The sequence below is a fragment of the Papaver somniferum genome, chromosome 1 (assembly GCF_003573695.1).
Source record: "Papaver somniferum cultivar HN1 chromosome 1, ASM357369v1, whole genome shotgun sequence".
Classification (NCBI taxonomy): Eukaryota; Viridiplantae; Streptophyta; class Magnoliopsida; order Ranunculales; family Papaveraceae; genus Papaver; species Papaver somniferum.
In genome coordinates this window covers 114,097,551-114,118,354 of record NC_039358.1, presented here as the reverse complement: position 1 = coordinate 114,118,354, position 20,804 = coordinate 114,097,551, and the positions used below count along the sequence as shown (strand labels likewise).

Genomic DNA, 20,804 nt, shown 5'->3' with positions numbered 1-20,804 from the left:
TTCTTTGGAAGGCTTCTTCGCATTCTGCGGTCCATTCAAACTTACTCCCTTTTTTGAGAATATTGAAAAAATGTTTGCATTTGTCCGAGGATCGGGCAATAAATCTGCCCAAGGCTGCTAAGGAACCATTGAGCTTTTGCACTTCTTTTAAATTCTTCGGAGATGGCATTTCCACTATGTCCTGAATCTTCGCGGGGTCTACCTCAATACCCCTTTTTGTTACCAGATATCCGAGGAATTTCCCTGAGGTGACACCGAAGGTGCATTTTTCTGGATTTACTTTCATGTGATGTTTCTTCATTGCTTCGAAAATATCTCTCAGGTCCTGGTGGTGATCTTTGCGCAGCCTACTTTTGACGAGCATGTCATCAACGTAGACTTCTAGGGTACTACCAATCCATGGCCTGAAAATAGCATCGACCATTCTCTGGTAAGTTGTCCCTGCGTTTCGAAGTCCGAAGGGCATTCTAGTGTAGCAATAAAGGCCATGCGGGGTGTAGAATGTTGTGTGTAGTTGATCTTCTTCTGCCAGGGCTACTTGGATGTAACTAGAATATCCGTCCATGAATGACAGCTCTTCGTACCCTTCCACTGCTTCAACCAGTTGATCTATGATCGGTAGGGGATAGATGTCTTTTGGACATGCCTTGTTGAGGTTAGTAAAGTCGATGCATATCCTAACCCCTCCATTCTTCTTAGGAACGACGACCATGTTGGAGATCCATGTAGGGTATTTGACTTCCTTGATGAAGCCTGCTTCTAGTAGTTTCCGAAGTTCTTTTTCTACTGCCTTACGATACTCTGGTGCAACTTTTCTTATTTTCTGCCTGAAAGGTGGCGTGCCTGGTTTGATGCGCAGCTCGTGTTGGATTATTTTCGGATCAATCCCCGGCATGTCTCCTAACTTCCAGGCGAATACATCCGCGTATACTTTAAGTAATTTGGTTAAGGAATCTTCTCTTTTTTCGTCCATTATGGTCCCTACTTTGATCATCTTCGGGTTTTCTTCCGTTCATATGTTGATTTCTTTTACGGGCTCCACTGGTGTGAACACCGGCTTCGGGTCCCCAAGGACTGGGACGTTCTTTAATTGCTATTTGGTATGTTTTTGTCCTTCGTTGGCTGCTGAAGTGCTTGCTTCTGTGTTAAGGACATTATCATCCTTTGTCGAGCCCTCCCTGCGGTTTTCTTGAGGAACAGGTCTATGGCATATTCTTTCGCAGCTTCTTTATTTTTGATCCTTCGGGTTTTTCGTTGCTCTTCCTGTTCGTTGTTGATACGATCCTGAGTGGCCTGGCACTCTTTTGCAGAGACCCGATCTCCCTTGATTTCCATTACTCCCTCGGGTGTAGGGAACCTGAGATATTGGTACTAAGTTGCTGCCACTCCCTTGAGTTTATGTACCCACTTTCGTCCAATAATGGCGTTATAGGGGGATGGGGCGTCTGCCACGCTGAATCGTGTTTCTACTTTCATGGGCCCGGGGTTCACCTGCAACCCGATGTCTCCCAATGGCTTTGTGAGCGCTCCGTTGAACCCGTAGATGGTGTAATAAGAGGTCATCAGCTGTTCATCATGAAGCTTCATCCGTTTGAAGGCGTCGTAGAATAGAACGTTCACTGAGCTTCCCCCGTCGATAAGGATCTTTTTGAGGTTACATCCGGCCACTAGTAGTGTGAGGACCAAGGGATCGTTATGGTCTTCCATATCTTCTTCGATATCTTCAGTATCGAAGATGATAGGTGCGTCCATCCACTCTTCGTGCTCGTCCACCTCTACGCCATCAATCTTATATAATTCGAAGTGGTCTTCGAATTGCTTTCGTATCCTCTTTCCTATCTATGTTGTAAGTGAGGGCCCTGCGGCTTCGAAACACGAGATGGTGTTGATTGTGCGGTTTCCCTCTGGAAGTTGGACTTGCTTGGTTCGTTTGGATCTGTCCTCGGTGAGCTCCTTTCGTATGTATTGCTTGAGTTCGCCAGCATCAATCAATTTTTGGATCATTATTTTGAGGTTTTTGCATTTCTCGGTCCGGTGTCCATTGAAGCAATGATACTCACAGTAATCTTTAGACTTCTCGGTCCTTGGGGGCTGTTTTCCCTTAGACCACGGCCACTCCAAATTTTCCCTTCCTTTGATCTCTCGCAAGATCCGAGCATAGCTAGCATTGAGCTTCGTGTAAACCTGATCTTCGAATTTTCGATCGTCTTTTCGTCGTTCATCTCTTCGTTCCTTCTTATCTTCGTGCGGTCGTTCCACTGAGTTATTTCTTTTGGCCCCGCTGGTTTGTTCTGCGGAATTGGTACCGTGAGACCTCTGCGTTTGTGCCCTCGGGTTCTCACGCTCGATTTCTTCAAGAAGAGCATACTTCTCAATAATTATTCGAAGATCTCCTTCTGTCTTAGGTACGCTTCCGTGGATCTCAACAAATAGTGGACTCATTCGGTCTAATCCCCACTTGTAGCAGTTGATGCTTACTACGGGATCCACACTCCCTATGGCTTGGCAGATCTTGTGCCATCTGTTGGTGTATTCCCTCGTATTCTCCTTGTAGCCAATTGCCAGAGAAAAAAATTTATCCATTCCGGTGTTGACAGCTTTGTTGTACATGTAGGTTCTCAAGAATTTCTCTGCGAGTTGATCGTAGGAGTTGATGGAATCAGGTGGAAGGTTGTCAAACCAAGACAAAGCCGATCCCTTCAGACTTGATGGGAAATACCTACAGAGGACGGCGTCGTTTTGACTCCATCGGGCTAAGATACGATTATAATACCGGATATGTGCCGCGGGATCACTGGATCCGTCATAGCATTCAAAAGTTGGGACAGGGCACTTTAACGGAATGGGGGTATTTGCCAGGTGATGAGTTAGGGGCGTGGAGTTAGCTTCTTTCATCACCTCTTCAAGCCTTCCTCCTCCTTGTCTGGCTTTTAACTGCCTGATCTCATCCATCATCTCATCACGCAGCTCCTCCATTGCGCGGTAATATCCCACGTTCTCATGCTCAGTTGAGCGTTTCTTTCTTCGAACTTCACTGTCATAATAGTCTAAGTCTTCGGCGGCATATTCCGTATCGTATGCACTGCTTCCCCTAACGGCGTTTGCTAGGATGATTTTTCGGTCTCGATTAGGCTCTGGTGCTTTAGAATTCGCTTCGTCCAGTTGTTGGCTAGTCTTCGTGCTTTGGGAAATCCTATCTTTCAAGTCTTGGTTCTCCCTGGCCAGAAGAGTTACGGCATCTGCGTAGACCTGCTGGCTCTTTTTCAATTCTTCGAGTTCTACCATCAGTCGGTGGGACTGGTTTGATCCCTGATTGGGAGTTCCGGCTTGTGCCCCTACGGCCATAGTTCCCCCTTCGTCTACTGTGTGTATTAAGGGTGGCAGAGGATCAGCTTCAATTGTTGGTATCTCCAAGTTTGGTCCCCTTGGTTGAGCTTCCACCCGCGGTGCTAAAACCACTGGTATGGTTTGATTCTGACCGTTGGTTGACGACATTCCGAAGACTGGTGCATGTGCGGGCCGATGTGTCATAGATTCTGTCACCCCTTCTCTTTGTTGATGGATTTGGTTTGAAACCAAAGTCTTGTTAGCTTCTGTAGCCTGGAGGGCCGCAACAGTTGCGTTGTTCTTTGTGGTTGCTGCTTTGAGAGCCGCGGCTGCAATGGAGTTAGTGTTCATAGATGAGGTGATTTCCGCAGCATCCTGTCTCTGAGTAGCTGTTTTAGCTTTGTCTCCTTTCTGCTTGCTTCGGGTCATGACCGGGGTAATCCTCGGTGTCTCCTTTGATGAGGCTTTGGTTTTTCCTGCCTCTAGTATCTTTTCCATTTTAGCCTTTTTCTGCATAGGGGAATAAATAAAGAGAACCAAATATATTCACGAAGATCGGGTTAGTGCCATTCGTATCCGCAAAATTATTGGAATAGAAGGAAATGAGCTGCCCAAGGGCCTTAATAAAAGAGAAACATAAAGACTCCATCGGTCTAGTTTTCGCAATACAAATCCTCTAATAAACAATCATGGACCTTGTTTTCAGAAATAGTTTTGAAAAGGAAAACTCTTGAAAAGGCAGATCCATCGCGAGAACTCATGAATCTGGATTATTAAGTCTTAGTTTTAAAAGAAAAACGCCTCACGTGCAAATCTGTGATAGATAGCCGTGGATGTGTCTGCTTTGAAATGGTGTTTGTGAAAATGAAGACCATGAACCCAGAATAAAAAAGGTTTTGAAAGCACGCTGAACCCAGAATAAAAAAAAGGTTTTGAAAGCACGCTGAACCCAGAATAAAAAAGGTTTTGAAAATACGCTGAATCCAGAATAGGGCACAACCATAATGCCGCGTTTAAGGTGAAATCACAGGATAAGATAAATCTTTTACCGGGACAAAGTCCCTGTTACTAGCGTCAGATTGTGAACACATAAATCACGAATCCATCCACGTGTTCACAAACAATACTCGCATACAGTCTAATTCTAGAATTGTACGCTATATGTATAAAGGGGATGATTATATCGATTCATCGACTCGAAGCCTTCGAGCTTGTCATTGTCTAGTCGAATATTATCATAAATAATGTTCGTATAAAGGAATAAATAGAGAATCGAGTATAAATGTAAAGCACATGAAGTTCAACGCTGAATGTAAAGTGCTAAAATGTAAATAAGACAGATTTACATGGTTCAGCATTAAGGCCTACATCCACGAGGCTGGTGTTTCACTATGTATTGAATGATTACAAAGATAGTCGAATGACTTTAGAGTGTACATAGGTCTGCGGAAGTAGGGGGATTCCTTACTCTTCTTATTTCTCTCTCCTATATTCTCCTATAATTTCTCTGGATTTGTCGACCCCTTCTCTCTTAGTGGAGATGGGTATTTATAGGGTTGGAACGTGGGTCCTACTTCTGAGGTGTCGTTGTAATCTTATCTTCTTGTGCTTTGTGCCCATTACGCAGAGGTCTTCGGCATATGTTGCGGCCTGAGCTTGAATACGAAGGGTTATCCTCGCCTCTTCGACGAGCTGATTGACACGTGTACATCTCTTTGGTATTTAATGCGGGTAGATGGATGCCTGCTCGTGTCAGGCAAGTGTCTCTTTGTCTGGTCACATCTGTGTCAGTCAAACTTCCTCTCAGCCGTTGATCTGGGATCTTCCTCGGGATTGGGTGTATTAGCACCCAAGGGGTATTATCTGGTGCTCCTCTGAGTCATCATACCTCTGTGATCCTCTGTCTTTGACCGTCGGATCTGCTGACCGGTGGCATCTTCTGATGAGATGCTTGCTATCATGTTTTGATATCTTGTTTTGCTTGCCTTCCACGTGTCTCTTTCTGTACACGTGATGGATGATGAAAGGTGTACATACAATTACTATTCAAACTTGGTAATAGAGACGCACACAAGATCAACATACAATAATGTTAAGGCTTATTTGGTAAAATTTATGTTTTGATCAACAGGTAGAATGAGATTTTTTTTTAATCTCATGATCATTTTCCTAATAAATTACATCAAACGATGTCAGTGAAGCCTATGTTTTCCTTGGATGCATTGACCTCACTGTGGGGTTTAAGTGGGTAATACGGCCTCTTTAAATGAAAATAGGGGGTTTAGTCTTGTTCATGACTACTTTTAGATTAACTCACTATGGTGGGTCGGCGGACTTGTTGGTGAATGATTAATGATCAGTTGGACTATATAAGTTAACGTGTTAAATGGTTCATAAGCCATGCATAACTATTGGTGCAATATCTTTCTGATCCGTCCAGGAAAGTAGCTTGTTTTTATTTAACACCAGCGACTATGACTATACCCTAAACGTTGATGCAATTAAAATGTTGGATATTTCACCGATTAAAAAAGAAAAGAAAAGAATGTTGAATTTTATTTATTATAGAGCAAGCACCAAATCTGATAGACCTGGTAATCAAGCAGTGTGTGATCATTGTACTTAAAATATTGGCTGAGAAATCCCAAATTCGGATATAATTTTTTATATATACTCCCCTCCAATTGACTTGCCGTGGGGATGAGATTAGACCTCATAATATAATGTATTTAATGTTCATGCATAGCAGAATTTTGAAGTTAATTAAGCTCAAATCAACAGGACGAAATTCAAGGAGTTTCCATCAGGGCAGAGAAGAATCTATGGTAGCCTCATCCTAGAGGAAGCAGAAGCTTTAGTGCTTTTGCAGGCAGTAAAATGGGTAACATAGGAGAGAGTATCAAATTTCAGTATGGAGGGAGACTGCAAGAATCTTTTTGACTACTTGAATGGAAGATCATCTCAAATTACTTGGCAGAACCAGACTATCATGGATGAAGTAAAAAGAGAGTTTAATCTCTGTCGGAATTTTTTAGTTTTTTTTTTATATTCCAGGATCAGCAAACAATGTAGCTGACATACTAGCCAAGGAGGCTAAATCCTTTAGAACTCTTGTTAATTGGAGGGATGAACCTCCATCTTGTATTTTGCATGCTTTAAAAGTAGATAAATCTAATGTTCGGGTTGGAGTTGATGACCCAACATTAGATGGCTCTATTATTCCTGATGTAAGGGTTACTAAATCCTTAAGTTAATCTTTTGAATGCATTTTAACTTACAAACAATGCATTTTAAACGGACAAAGGCTCTGCTTATTAGTTGGATCTTCAGACTTTTATCCAGGTATGTGGACTACCTTCTACTTACTGTGTCGATGATACTGCCCCTCCTTCCATGCACTCCCTGGCAGTCACTTATTTCGATGCAGTTAAGAAACAAATCTCAGACCAATTTTCTATGTCTGTAAGAGATTCCATCTTATGACAGTGCAACAGGGTCAGGCATGCACAAGATTATTTATTAGTTGTACCTATTAGTGGGCTTAATCAGTGCCTCGGACCAAGACAATTCAGAGTTGTAATTTGCTATCGCCTTAGTATCTATCTGTTTGTTGAGAATAGTTTATGCGCAAGTTGTAACAAATCTATGGATATCTTTGGTGATCATGCGCTTCACTGTGCTGAAGATGTTGGTTATAAGTTTCGACATGATCTCGTGATGTTATTGCTGACATTTGTTACAAAGCTGGTGTGCCTGCGCGCAAGGAAGATTCTCTTGGTTTTCTGACAGAGATCTAAAGGCAGATGATATCCTTGTTCTTAACTGGGATAATGGACAAGATGTTTGTATGGATGTCAGATGTGTCTCGCCATTCACTGGTGAAGGTGTTCACTCTTTTGTCCCGGGAAAAGATATTTCTAGTCTGGTTTCACGAAAACGTATTAAATATTTGGACAAATTTGTTTCGCATGGTTATGGTATGGGTGTCCTAGCTTTCTCTACTTTAGGGGAACTCGGCGATGATACTTTGGGTTTTTTCAAGCGTCTGAAGGATTATCTAGTTAGCAACGATGCTAGTAGCGGTTTGGGTAGTTTCATTTTTTTATAGATTAGGCATTGCTATTTAAATCGATGATGTTCCACAAGCTCCCCTTAGTAGTTCCACAAGCTCCCTTAGTAATTCTTCATCTTCAATCGATGTACGTCGTGAAATCTAAAGCTCAACTACACATTTTATCCTAATCTGAGACATAGCTATAAGTATACTAGAAATTAAGACTTATAATTTTGACAACTAAACTTGACAAACAAGCTTGAGATAGCAACGGTTGCGAGTTGGACCGATCATTGCTCTAACACTAACTAGACATATTTGGCAAAGTGGAAGTCCAATACTAATTACCATACAAGTCTAAAATTATCATAATTAATTCCAAGCTTTGTATGGTTCCAAACCTTCCCATTTCGCATTTTCACTCAGGTAACTAATTTATTACAGTTGTGCGGGATTATTTGAGTGAGACATGCCTTATGTTACAATCCCTTAAGGAGGATTTGTCAAAATACCAAAAGAGGATAAAAAAAATTGCACACAAGAAAATAACTGAAAGTATTTGCAGTTGGTGACTTGGTTTTACTGAAGCTCAAACCTTATAGACAATTCCCAGTCGCACTTACGAAGAATCTCAAGTTATCTTCTAAGTACTTTTGTCCATCTGAGGTCTTGCAAAAATTTGAAGTTGTTTCTTGCAAGTTGAATCTACCAATTGGATCAAGAATCCATCATTTCTTTCGTGTTTCTCATCTTAAAAGAAGATTGGCATGCAAGCTTCTACAACTACTAATCTACTATTCGTGGACCTAAATGGACAGTTTATAGTAGAACTAGTTGCAGTGTTGGATAGACATGTTAGTCCTTGAGATGGTTCCCCAATACCTCAAGTTTTAATTCAATGGTCCAGTTCACCATACGAAGATGTTATATGGGAGGACTGCGGTCATATTAGTGCCCATATTCCAGATTTCATCATTAAGGACAAGGATATATAAAAGGTGAGGGTGATTTTATATACATATGTGCTTATCAATGTTTTTTTATACTTTTTGTTCTTGTCATAGTTACTTAGCTCATTTGACTAATTGTTAGTATAATAAGGGCAGTAACAGAAGTTAGTAGTAAAAAAAAAGTTATGTTAGTTACTCTAGATATTTGTAATTGACGGATGTATTTATTGATTTTTAGTTGTTTATGATAAGGGAATTAGTAAATACTATTTAAAGAGAAACTTACATAAAGATTGGACATGAAATTTATCAACCAAAATTTTATTTAAGGCTCTATGTAATTCAGAAGGAAAAGGTGTTGTTGGTGCATGAATTGAACCGTACATGTATTAGTAGTATAGGAAAATCCGCTCCTAAAGAAGCAGAAGCATTAGCAAACCTTCAAGGGATGATCTAGGTTAAAAAAAAGTTAGATAACAACTTTTTGACTGGAGGCAGATTACAAGAGGCTAATTTTGCCCGAGAAAAGCTTTCTGCAGTTTATTGGAGTAATCAAAATATTATCAAAATAGTGTCGAGTCTAATAATGAAATTTTAAATTTTTTTGGGTTTGTCTACATACCAAAAAGAGAAAACGAACAAGCTGATCGTTTGGCAAAGTAAGCTAGAAGAAAAAACTCAATCAACACCAGAATGAAATCAAGACTTTTTTTTCTAGGATTTCTTTTCTAACTTTGATATGCATAAAATTATCATTAAGGATGACATATGTAATAGATAATGATGTTTTTTCTTTTAGGTTATTCAATTGTTGGAGCCAACCCTGCTATAGCTAGTATGGGTTATTTTGGCACAACCAACATCATGAGTTTAACGACAATATCTATAGAATAATTTGGTTTTAAAACATGTTTAATACTAAAAAAAAAACAACTTAATGTGTCGCTAAGTATCAATCTTAGTCGCTAAGGAATAGTAGCAGAAATGGTCACTTTGATCGATTAATGTAAAAGAAATGGAGACATAAGAAGAAAATGAAATGTCAATGAGTCCACATATGGTCCATAGACCATTTTTCTTTTTAATTTGATTGATAAGTGCTCACTAGTTTCGAACTCAGGCCATAGGTATCATCATCCAATGAATTTTTTTTTGTACTACAACGGCGCTTAGGTTTCATTTTGGGACCCTTAAGTACAACCTTAGCCACTTTAATGGGACCTATAGAGTCTTTTTTTTTTGAGCAAAGAAGAAGGAGATTTATTGATAATAAAATAGACAAAGTATAAAGGGGAAAGACCAAGACCACCTACTGACTAACTCCTACTTCAAGCTTCTAGAATTCTAGCAATGACATTAAGAGGCTCTCCATCCAAGTTTGAAATCTAATGCTAGTTCTAGCTAGTTTTGCTAACTTATCAGCTGCAATATTACAAGATCTTTTTTGGAAAGTAACATGACAGGACTCTAGACTTTGAAAGATTTTCTGGAAGTCAGAAATGATATTCGGATCTTCCCATTTAAATCCTTCGACCCTACTATTACAACACTGAATGACAGACCTATTATCTCCTTCAATAATCACTTTTTAAGCTCCATATCTTTAACCCATTGAAGAGCTTTGAGCAAAGCCATTGATTCAGCTTGATTCACATCTCTGGACCTTGCTGAGAAGGCCATTGCTGCCACGAATCTCCCTGCATAATCACGAATGATTAAAGCAAACTCAACATTAGTGTTTTGAGAAGTGAAAGAAGCATCTATGTTCAGTTTAAACCAATCTAATGGTTTTTTTTTCAGGTTTCATTATGCTAGCTCTATGGAGTTATTATTTTGATTCTTCTTATTATGACTAATGCAGTTCATGTCTATGATGTTCATGTAATAAAAAATCTTATGCACAATACTCCTAGGATGATAAGATTTTTTTCAAAGATTTTTTCGCATCTAGCTTTCTATATGTTCCATAAGGTGCAAACTGCAATATTTTCCAGGTGCTTGTTTGATGCTTCTATAGAGTTTCCATCATCAAAGCAGGATATGATCCAGTCTTTGACAGAATTGTGACTTCTTTTTGATTGATTCAGGGCTGTGGAGATACCAAACCAGATAGTATCAGAATAATGATTGTTGCTAAGAAGATGAGTGGTTGTTTCCTCTTCTTGGTTGCAGAAAGTACACATACTTGAGACTTCTTTCTTATATCTGCTAACTCTCTTGTTAACTGGCAGAATATTTTGGCAACATTTCCATAAGAATTGTTGAACTTTATAAGGGACTTCTATATGCCATAATTTCAGCCATTGAGTTTCTTGAAGAGATTTATATTGTTGTTGAGAATCCTGAGGCTTTTTCAATTTCCTGTACAAAGAGTTTGTTGTGAACCTTTCATATCTTGTTAAAGACCATCTTAGTTTATCTTTGCAAGAGTTAGGAATTCTTATGTTTAAGATCTGTTGAACTTGATTGTTATTGAAGTGGTTCTTGAGTTTGTTGACATGCCAGCTTTTCGAATCATCAATGATATACTCAGAAACTTTAATGTGAAGATTACCTTGCTGTTGAGTTATGGCAGTTGCAATAGAGTTCATTTCTTTTATTTTGGGGAACCATCTGTGTTTGAGAGCTTCTATATCTTTACCATCCTCAATTTCCCAAATGTAGTGATCTTTAATAACTTGACGACCTGTCTGTATGCTCTGCCATACCCAAGAACTTCTTTTTTTTTGCAGTATTATCAAGTAACAAATCTTTCCTTTGAAATATCTTGCCTCTAAAACTTTATACCACATGGCGTGTTTTTCATGCAGAAGTCTCCATGCTAGGTTAGATAGAAGAGTTAGATTCACAACTATTAGATATTTTAAACTAAGACCTCCATATCTTTTTGGTTTGTTGACCTTCTTCCAAGAAATACTATTGCCTCCCTTAGCATTATTTTTACTTCAAAAATATTTCCTCTGAATTCTCTCCATTCTTGTTATGGTTTTATCTGGGACTTCAAAGATACCCATTTGATAGTTGGCATTTGGACTCAGAGAAGCTTGGATTTGAGTAGTTCTGCCTGCTTGAGAAGTGAGTTTCCCTTGCCAAGTCTGCAACATTCCTTCCATTTTGTTAACTGCGACATCAAAGAACTTATCTTTACTTCTTGGTATTTGGAGAAGAGTTCCTAGATATTTGTCCTTGTCATCCATTTTCTTCATTTGAAGCATGTTTATAATTTCTTCACAGGTATCCTTATTGAGATTTTTGTTGAAGAAGACACTTGATTTTTCCAGATTCACCATTTACCCAGATGAAAAAGTAAACTTGTTTATGAGATTCTTAAGATTATTCACTGATCTTCTGGTAGCTTTTGTAAAGAGAATGCAATCATCTGCAAAAACTAAGTGTGATATTACTGGACATGTTTTTGCTGGGATGACTGGTCTATTATTTTTCCAATTGCTGCATTTGTAAGTAATCTGCTGAAACCTTTCATGCATAGAATGAACAAATATGGAGAAATTGTGTCCCCCTGCCTTAAACCTCTTGATGGAGAGAAGAATTCCATAGGAGATCCATTGATAAGCATTGAGATATTTGCAGTACTGATACAGTGATTTATTAACTGGCACCATTTTTGAGAGAATCCTAGATGACTCATAATTTGCAGCAAGAAGTCCCACTCCATTCTGTCAAAGGCCTTGACCATACCATACATGGGTTATTATGTCAATTGATTATCTAAATCTTGCGCGTACAAAAAAAAAAGTATTAGAGCAAGCGCTTGTACAAGAAAAACCAAACGGAAATGATAAACACACGGGGAAAAAAAAGGACGGAAGACTGCACCATATGAGAGGGGTGGTGGGGAACACTCCTTCCCTTCCCTATCTCAATGCTGAGAACGCATCATTGTGCGTTTATTTCCTTATGAAACACTTTTCAGTTTCTTTTTTCAGTCAACCTAGCATCGCTCAAAACCAAAAGTATTAGAGAAAACGCTATATTTCTATGTTTCTTTCTGATTTCGCCACATTGTATCCAAGAAACTACTATGATTTCTCATTTCACATAAATCTTAAAGAGAACCGAGACTTGGGTACTTGGAGGTAGATGTGTAGTTCTAAATGGCAAAAGCTTAGATAGTGGAAATTGCACCCGTAATACACGAACACTTAGCTTTTTGGTGGTAGTCCCGAAAATATTTTCGCCGGATACTCAAACCAAACACCACAATGCTTGCTTTATTTGTTACTTTTGGTTTGGCTAACAATTCTAGTTGTAGCTAAGCGACCATAATGCTTGCTCTTACTACTTGGAATATCAAAATGGGTATAATAGATGGTTACAAAGTTTAGGTACCGAATCACCACCATACACGTGTCAATCAAGGTGGACGCATGTAGGTCAACAACCAGAGTACATCAGATAAGGATGTACATATGTTACACATTAACACCCACAAATTTGCTTTAACACATCTCGAAGAGGATTCAAAATGAACATATCGGATGTGGTCCAACAGTCATTGAAAAGACAGGACATCATTAACAACGGTCTGCGTGTGGGTCGAACCAACTACCAGCATTAAATGCAACGGGAGGATAACACGTGTAGGTCGTAGTGTGGTTAGTCGAAAAGTGGCTTGTCGGAGAAGTGACACACCGGTGCAGCATCTTCGTGGAACGAAGATCCGAAACATGTGTTGAGGCGCAACACCCGAGGAAATGCATAACAACTGTATCCATGGGGCCCACCCGAAGATCCTATAAATATCTAACTCCTCCATTAATAGAAAAAGGGTTAGCAATTTCAGACAGAAAAGAAATAGTTCAGGAGAGAGAAAATAAGTAATAGATGAATGCTTCCATTGTGTAACCTTACCTTTCCGTTTACTCAAAGTCATTCGATTTAACTTTGTATTTATCATAACTTCACAATGAAAACCTCTCAATACCCCGTGGATGTTGGCCATTATGCCGAACCACATAAATCCTTGTCTCGTTTACATTATTGCACTCATAGTTATATTTGTTGCATTGTCATCTTACTTTATTTATCCTACGCTTGTAACATATATAAAGGATTGTGTGCCATCGAACTAGCATGTTTAGTTGTCATATTTTCATATTGAATTCGTTAGTTTGTATTAGTGCGAACATTGATTATGGCACGGAGATACTATCTTAATGTTCATAAAAAGTTATCTTCTTGTTAATGGTAGGCTTGCCGGTGTCACCGTAGTACAATTGTATATTCACTTAGTGACCTTAGTTTCACCAACACCACATTGTCTACCGATCATTAAAAAAAAAGAAGTGGTAGGTTCTTACATTTTTTACAAGTACAAAAAGGAAAGAAAAGGAGAAAAAGAAAAGAAAAAATTGGTGTGGATTCTTAGTACTGATGAAGTCTTTGAATTGATTTCGTAGAAATTGCTCGAAGAAGCGCTCCACTATAGATGAGTAAAATCCACAACCAAACCAATGCAGTATAGTTTCCTCTATTTTAGTTTCCTAAATGCGACAAGAATACTAAAAATACAAGATAAACCTCAGTTAGTGAGATTTGAGATATCTTAATTTCTAATTGAGTGTGATGGATGGCGCAATTGTTAACCAGAAGATGCCACTCATTGGTGAATACGGCGGTCCAGCAGTACTAATATGCAACGGAGGCTGGTATTTGTATTGTTGTCTCTTCGCTATAAAGAAATGAAGAGCTTTGATTGTTAGCCTGATCATCTCATCGCGTACGCCGAGACCCACTACACCAGGTGGATGTACATTATTTGTCACTGAAGGAATTTCATCAGCATCATCAGCACTAGTATGTGTTGTTGAAGAAGTGGAAGCAGCTTCATTGTCACGGGCGTTATTATCATTTGCAGCTTGTTGTTGTAGGTAATTAGAATTTGAGATGGTTACTACATATTTGGCACAATTAACACCATCCCATTCACAAACCTCTCCTTCAAACAAATCATTCTTGATGGAACCTTGAAAGATGTACTGATAACTAACAACAATACTCACTAAAACCCCTACAAGGGTAAACATACATGATGACTTAGTTCTCTCAAAAAAAATTGGATATGCGAACAAATTAAACAATTAGCTAATTAGTACAAGACTAGAGTATATTTGATTGAGAAAGATTGGGAAAATGGGATTTAAGACGAAAAAAACAAGAAAAGAACAATGAGATTTTGAATTGTTGTGGTTTTGTTGTGTTTTCTCTATCTCAACACCTTCTGTATTTATATGAGGAGTTATATCCATTTTTATCTTCTCTCATTGATTAGACACAGTGTGGACCGATTCAACTCTTTTCTTCCTGACCCGTGTTCCGGAAGTTTTCTCAAGTCAACACCTCTCATGGTCACCTAAAAAATATTCTCTAATGAAAATATATATTTAAACATACTGCACACCAAAGAAAGTCCAGACTAATCAGTTTTGCGCATGTTTCATTATCTACTAGTTTTGCTAGCCAGTTTGGTATAACCCGTTCATATAAGACTGAACTGAATTGGAAAGAGGCATTACCATACTGTTGACATGCTTCAGTAGCTCAGTGACATTTTTAGGCTCAGGCTCAAATAGTGAAGAGAAAATGCTTAGATAGTTGGCTAGATTTAATTGTGCCTGGGTATATTTTCTTGACTGACGCGGTATATTTTCAGTTGGTTTTATACGTTAACCTTTTAATGAGATCAATGACTTTAGTATTTAGTGTAGGGTAAGTGGGTAACATCCTTGATGGATGTAGGGCTTATTTTGGTCTTTGCTAGACTTCGGACTTTCCTAGGATAATTACCACCAGAGTGGTAGACTACTAAACTTGTAGATCAATGAGCACTCCCTGATAGCTTGAGTATATTATAACGTGTTTGATGGTTCATAACTTCTAAACAATTATCAATGATAAATTTCAGATAAACTATCGAGATTAGTCCTGTTAATTATTATAAAAATTGATTAGCTGTGGTTCTTAATTACTTGATATGTACCAAATCTTGATAAGAGACTTGGGGATCAAGGAGTGAGTAATCTTTGCTGTTTAATAATTTAAGTCAGTACTCCCAAATTAACGGAATCGAATTTTATATTCAGTCCAGCTCTGAGGATGAGAGAACAGTTCAACTGACACGTTCAAAAATTGCTTAATCCCCACGGATTATTTTGATAACACGACCAAAATTAAGCTAAAAAGTTCAAGATATGCTTTATCCCCAAACGATTCAAGGTATGCTTTATCCCCACAGATCATTTTTGGGTTTTCTTAATGGTATCATAGTGAACACAGTTACACATATTCATACGATTTAGCTACCAAGTCTATTCTGAGAACCTTTTAGCTACCAAGTCTATTCTGAGAACCCCGAGATGAGTATACCAGCTCAAAAGCAATTCTAGATGAGAATAGGGAATCCAAAAAATTACACCTTCCACAATCTAGTGTATTTCCTTCATTTATCCAGTCCACACTCCACAGACGGTAATGTCAGGCGGTTCATTCCTACATGGTTCATATAGGGGATACAGATATCACATTACTAAAGAAGACTCAACCTGTGTAACAACCTGTTCATTCAGCATAGTCTTGTTCTACCAAAAGATTTAGACTTACTAATTTCATTCCATGAATAACAAACACCATGACCACCAATCTAACAATATCACAATTCTACAATTAACTACCATGGCAGATGTATGGCATTGCGCATTCATCAAAAGTTCACCCAATTAGATAAACAAACTGCACACAATTTGTAGAAAACAAGACCTTTAGAAACCCCAAATTTGCAATTACAGGGTTTATCAATTATCAGATAGTATACAATGTTATAGAAACTACAAATTTTACACAGTTAAGACAACCATGAGTGTAACTTGATCATAGGCCATTTTTATACAATGATTCTTGATCTTTGTTTTGCCCTAATGCGATATGATTATGATCATTAGCATGTTAAAAATTCTAACAGGGGGTTAGTCCTCGAGTGATTTCGGGGGAATTGAGTGTATTTTAAATCTCAGAGAGTTTGAGAGAGTTTGAGAGAGTGTAGGGAGTTTGAGAGAGTTTGGTGTTTTTGAGTTCAGGGAGTTTGGGGAGTGTAGGGATTTTGAGAGAGTTTATTAGAGGGAGTTCGGGGGAGTTTGGGGGAGTTTACCCTCATTTGCAAATAACATTGATCTTTAATCAAAAGAAAAAAATAAATGAAAATGATCATATCTCTGTATCAATAATATATTATTTTGTGTAACGAGATATTTTTTTCCCTTCAATTTAACGGTCTCCATACAATTCTAACTCCTTTTGTTCACGAACATTTTCCCACATATCATCCGCTATACTCTTTCTCCATGCATTAGCTTCTTGACGTTGTTGTTCTTGAGTTTGTTGTGTCAAAATTTCGTCGTCATTTACAAGCGTTGATGGATGGCTATCTTCCTCTTCCTCTTCCTCGACCGGAAACCCATCTGAACGGCATTCTTTTCGTAAGAAGTTGTGTAGGCCTGCACAAGCTGTCATTATCTCCGCTTGCACCTGATACGGAAATGGAGGTTGAGACTTAAAGATCAAGAAACGAGACTTCACAACACCAAACAATCTTTCAACTACATTCCTCAAAGAAGCATGACGCATGTTAAATAATTCTTCAGCCTTTTTCGCATGATTACCCGTACCAGAAAATTCTTTCAAATGATAACGTTGGACACGAAATGGTGTTAAACAATATCGTCGGTTTGCAAAGCCACCATCCCCCAAGTAATATTTACCTGAATAAAACACAAAAAGAAAACTTCGTCAAGTAGAACCCGAAAATAACTTAACCAAAAAACTCAAAACTTCACATTAGATAAAAGTAAAATTACCTTGCGGTATTTTCAGTCCATTTCTTTTTATCATTGCGTCATTAAGTATTTTCGAATCATGAGCAGACCCTTCCCATCCACTGAGGACGTATATGAACTCCAATTCGAAGTTGCTAACCGCTGACACATTTTGAGATGTAATTCCATGTCGATTCCGATAAACGGCTGCATTTCTTTTCTCTACCATTGCTGGGATATGTATACCGTCCATAGCTCCAATGCAATCCTTAAAGTAAGGATAAAATCGTGTACTCTCACGAATTTTAAATGGAGTTGCACTTGTTGGCTTAGCCATCATCCTCGGAGTTATAGCATTTAAAGCTCGCAACATCCTGTTGAAGTTTTTACTAACTGTCCATCGAGAGCGACCAAATGTGTCACGTATTGTGCAATATCGTGAACTTTGGCCAACAACGAGTAAAAATGTATCAAGCATTTCTTCAATAGAAACACATCTTGTATCACATAATGATGTACTTTCTCTAATGATACAACATAGTTTTAGAAAAATATCAGGGTACATCCTATAACTTCTTCGAAAGTCTTCTGGGTCTTGACGCAAAACTCTCCTTATATAGTTATATCCAAACAAAGTAACTGGGCGTCTCATTGGTCTTTCAATACGCTGACTTTGTATGTATTGCAATTGCTTGATTATATCCATCAACCATGAATGCACCGCTGAAAGTATATTCAAAAATATGGATAGTTCAAATTCATTATTGCTGTTTACCTCTTCATCATCACTGCTTTCTTCTTCTGTATCAAAGGCTTCATCTTCACTATCAGTAGATAAATCCAAATCAGACATGTTCACCTAAAAAGATGATAAAAGTACTTTTTTTATTAGAATCATCATTATTTCAAAAGCATAAAAGTATATGTATATAGAAAATAAGCATATAGAATATAAAGTTCATAAATTCAATCATAATAACCATAAAGATGTCAATCCATAAAAATTAGTAGCAATCAATCCATAATAATAAGTTCTCAACTTGGAGAAAAAAATATTAAATACTAATAGTTACGAAGAAAAACGATCAAATGTTGTAACTCTAAAAGCCCATTAAACCTAATAGAAACTTGCAAAGATGACAGGTTTATGCTTTTAACTTTGAACCAATCCACAACTTTCTCTCTTCAGGAGTAAAACGTATGAATAAGTTCTTCTTGTGATTGTTGTCCAGCATTTCAATTACTTTCAGCTTATCTTCCAAAGAAATTTCATTCATGCCATAAACAAGATCCCATACTTGGTTATCTTTCTTATCCTTATCAATTCTACGCATTTCTTTTTCAATTTTGCGGTCTTCTTTCTCTTTCGCAATAAGAGCATGCATTGAATCAATAGAATAAGCAATCGATGAACTGTTGGCAATCAATTTCTCTAGATAATCAGACTGCCCAGTAGGATTAGTTGATGTAGAAGAGTCACCAATGTCACACCTTGGTCTTTTCTTTGGTGCCGTTTTTCTGACGGGAATTTTCGTTGTGTTCATATCTTGAGTTTCATCTTTATCTTGTTCATCACTTTCCTCTAAGCCATATCCCACGTATGATACGTTAAAAGCACTATCATATTGCTCTCGTTGAGTATAATCAACATCGAAGTAATTATCTTGTTCATCTTCCTTATCACAGGTTCTAGCACTTGTACCCTCATGGGTAAGATCAACTGTAACTTTTCCAGAAGCACATTTATTCCCAAAAACAATAAGCAAGTCACCATAGTCTTTACCATTATCTTCTCTTAAGTTAGTTTGGTTTGAATGGCTCTGTTAACACACAAAATAAATAAAGGATAAAGCATGAATTAGAACTCTGCACAAAATAGAAGAAAAAAATATCAAATTAGTTGTCAGTAAGTAACACACACATACCTCAAAGTAATTGTTCCACATCTCGTCGGATCCAGTAATCATCTTGTTAGCATCATCCCAACCGAATCCAGAAGTACAAGATTTAAACAAATCCTGGTATTGACCAAATCTAGTCTTCAGCCATCTATGTTTCCCTTTATAGTTCTCAAAAGATTTGTCACAACCACATGCTTGGTTAAGTTTTGGAAGTATCTCCTCTTCCACTATTCTCTTAGTAAAACATCCACTAGTGTCTTTCTTCTTCTCAAGTGTAGCATCTACCAAAAGTTCCAATAATTTCTCAGTCTCTCGAGTTGTCCATTGTTTGTAATTCGTAGTCACTTCCGTTTCCGGTTCCGTATTCTTATTCTTCCTAACATTCTTTTTCTTCTTGTTGTTTTCAGAAGATTGGCTGGATTTTTCCATTTTATGGTGTGACATGTTAGTTACATTAGTACTTAGACTAATACTAGAACTTAACAAAGCAAGAAAGAAGAGATTCTATGGTGATGAAATTCAGCAAATTTCGTCTCTTTAGAAAGCCGAGGAATCCCTCATTAACATAAAAATGATAAGAAATAAATATGGGTTTGATAGCTGTGCCCAAAGGTCTAAACCAAACAGGGCAGAAATCACGTTTTCAAGACTTGAATACGTCTTCAGAAAATTTTAGATTTCACAATCTTTACTCAAAAAATCATACAAAAATCATTGTGTGATGGAATTCAACAAATTTGGTCTTGTTGCAAAGCTAAGAAACTCCTCTTTAACATAAAAATTATATCGCAAAGGAATGAGTTTTATAGATATGTCAGAATCATCTCGACAAACAGGGAAGAAATCACGTTTTCAGGACTTGAATACGTCTTCAGAAAATTTTAGATTTCACAATCTTTACTCAAAAAATCATACAAAAATCATTGTGTGATGGAATTCAACAAATTTGGTCTTGTTGCAAAGCTAAGAAACTCCTCTTTAACATAAAAATTATATCGCAAAGGAATGAGTTTTATAGATATGTCAGAATCATCTCGACAAACAGGGCAGAAATCACGTTTTCAGGACTTGAATACGTCGTCAGAAAATTTTGGATTTCACAATCTTTACTCAAAAAATCATAAAAAAATCATTGTGTGATGGAATTCAACAAATTTGGTCTTGTTGCAAAGCTAAGAAACTCCTCTTTAACATAAAAATTATATCACAAAGGAATGAGTTTTATAGATATGTCAGAATCATCTCGACAAACAGGGCAGAAATCACGTTTTCAGGACTTGAATACGTCCTCAGAAATTTTTTAGATTTCACGGTCTTTACTCAAAAAATCATACAAAAATCATTGTGTGATGGAATTCAACAAATTTGGTCTGGTTGCAAAGCTAAGAAACTCCTCTTTAACATAAAAATTATATCACAAAGGAATGAGTTTTATAGGTATGTCAGAATCGTCTCGACAAACAGGGCAGGAATCACGTTTTCAGGACTTGAATACGTCGTCAGAAATTTTTTAGATTTCACGGTCTTTACTCAAAAAATCATACAAAAATCATTGTGTGATGGAATTCAACAAATTTGGCCTGGTTGCAAAGCTAAGAAACTCCTCTTTAACATAAAAATTATATCACAAAGGAATGAGTTTTATAGGTATGTCAAAATCGTCTCGACAAACAGGGCAGGAACATGTTTTTCAGAAAAATCTATACGAAAAACACTATTAGGGTTTTGACCGAGAGAGAGAGTA

General features: G+C 37.8%; 1 protein-coding gene across 1 annotated transcript; it reads right to left on the bottom strand.

The window, feature by feature from the left end:
• Window positions 1–18,135: 18,135 nt before the first annotated feature.
• LOC113332076 lies at window positions 18,136–19,140 on the bottom strand. The gene is made up of 2 exons (XM_026578751.1): window positions 19,085–19,140; window positions 18,136–18,979 (listed from the first exon to the last, which is right to left on the bottom strand). The coding sequence occupies exons 1-2, from the start codon at window positions 19,124–19,126 to the stop codon at window positions 18,305–18,307; spliced, it is 717 nt and encodes a 238-aa protein (XP_026434536.1). The 5' UTR covers window positions 19,127–19,140; the 3' UTR covers window positions 18,136–18,304.
• Window positions 19,141–20,804: the final 1,664 nt, after the last annotated feature.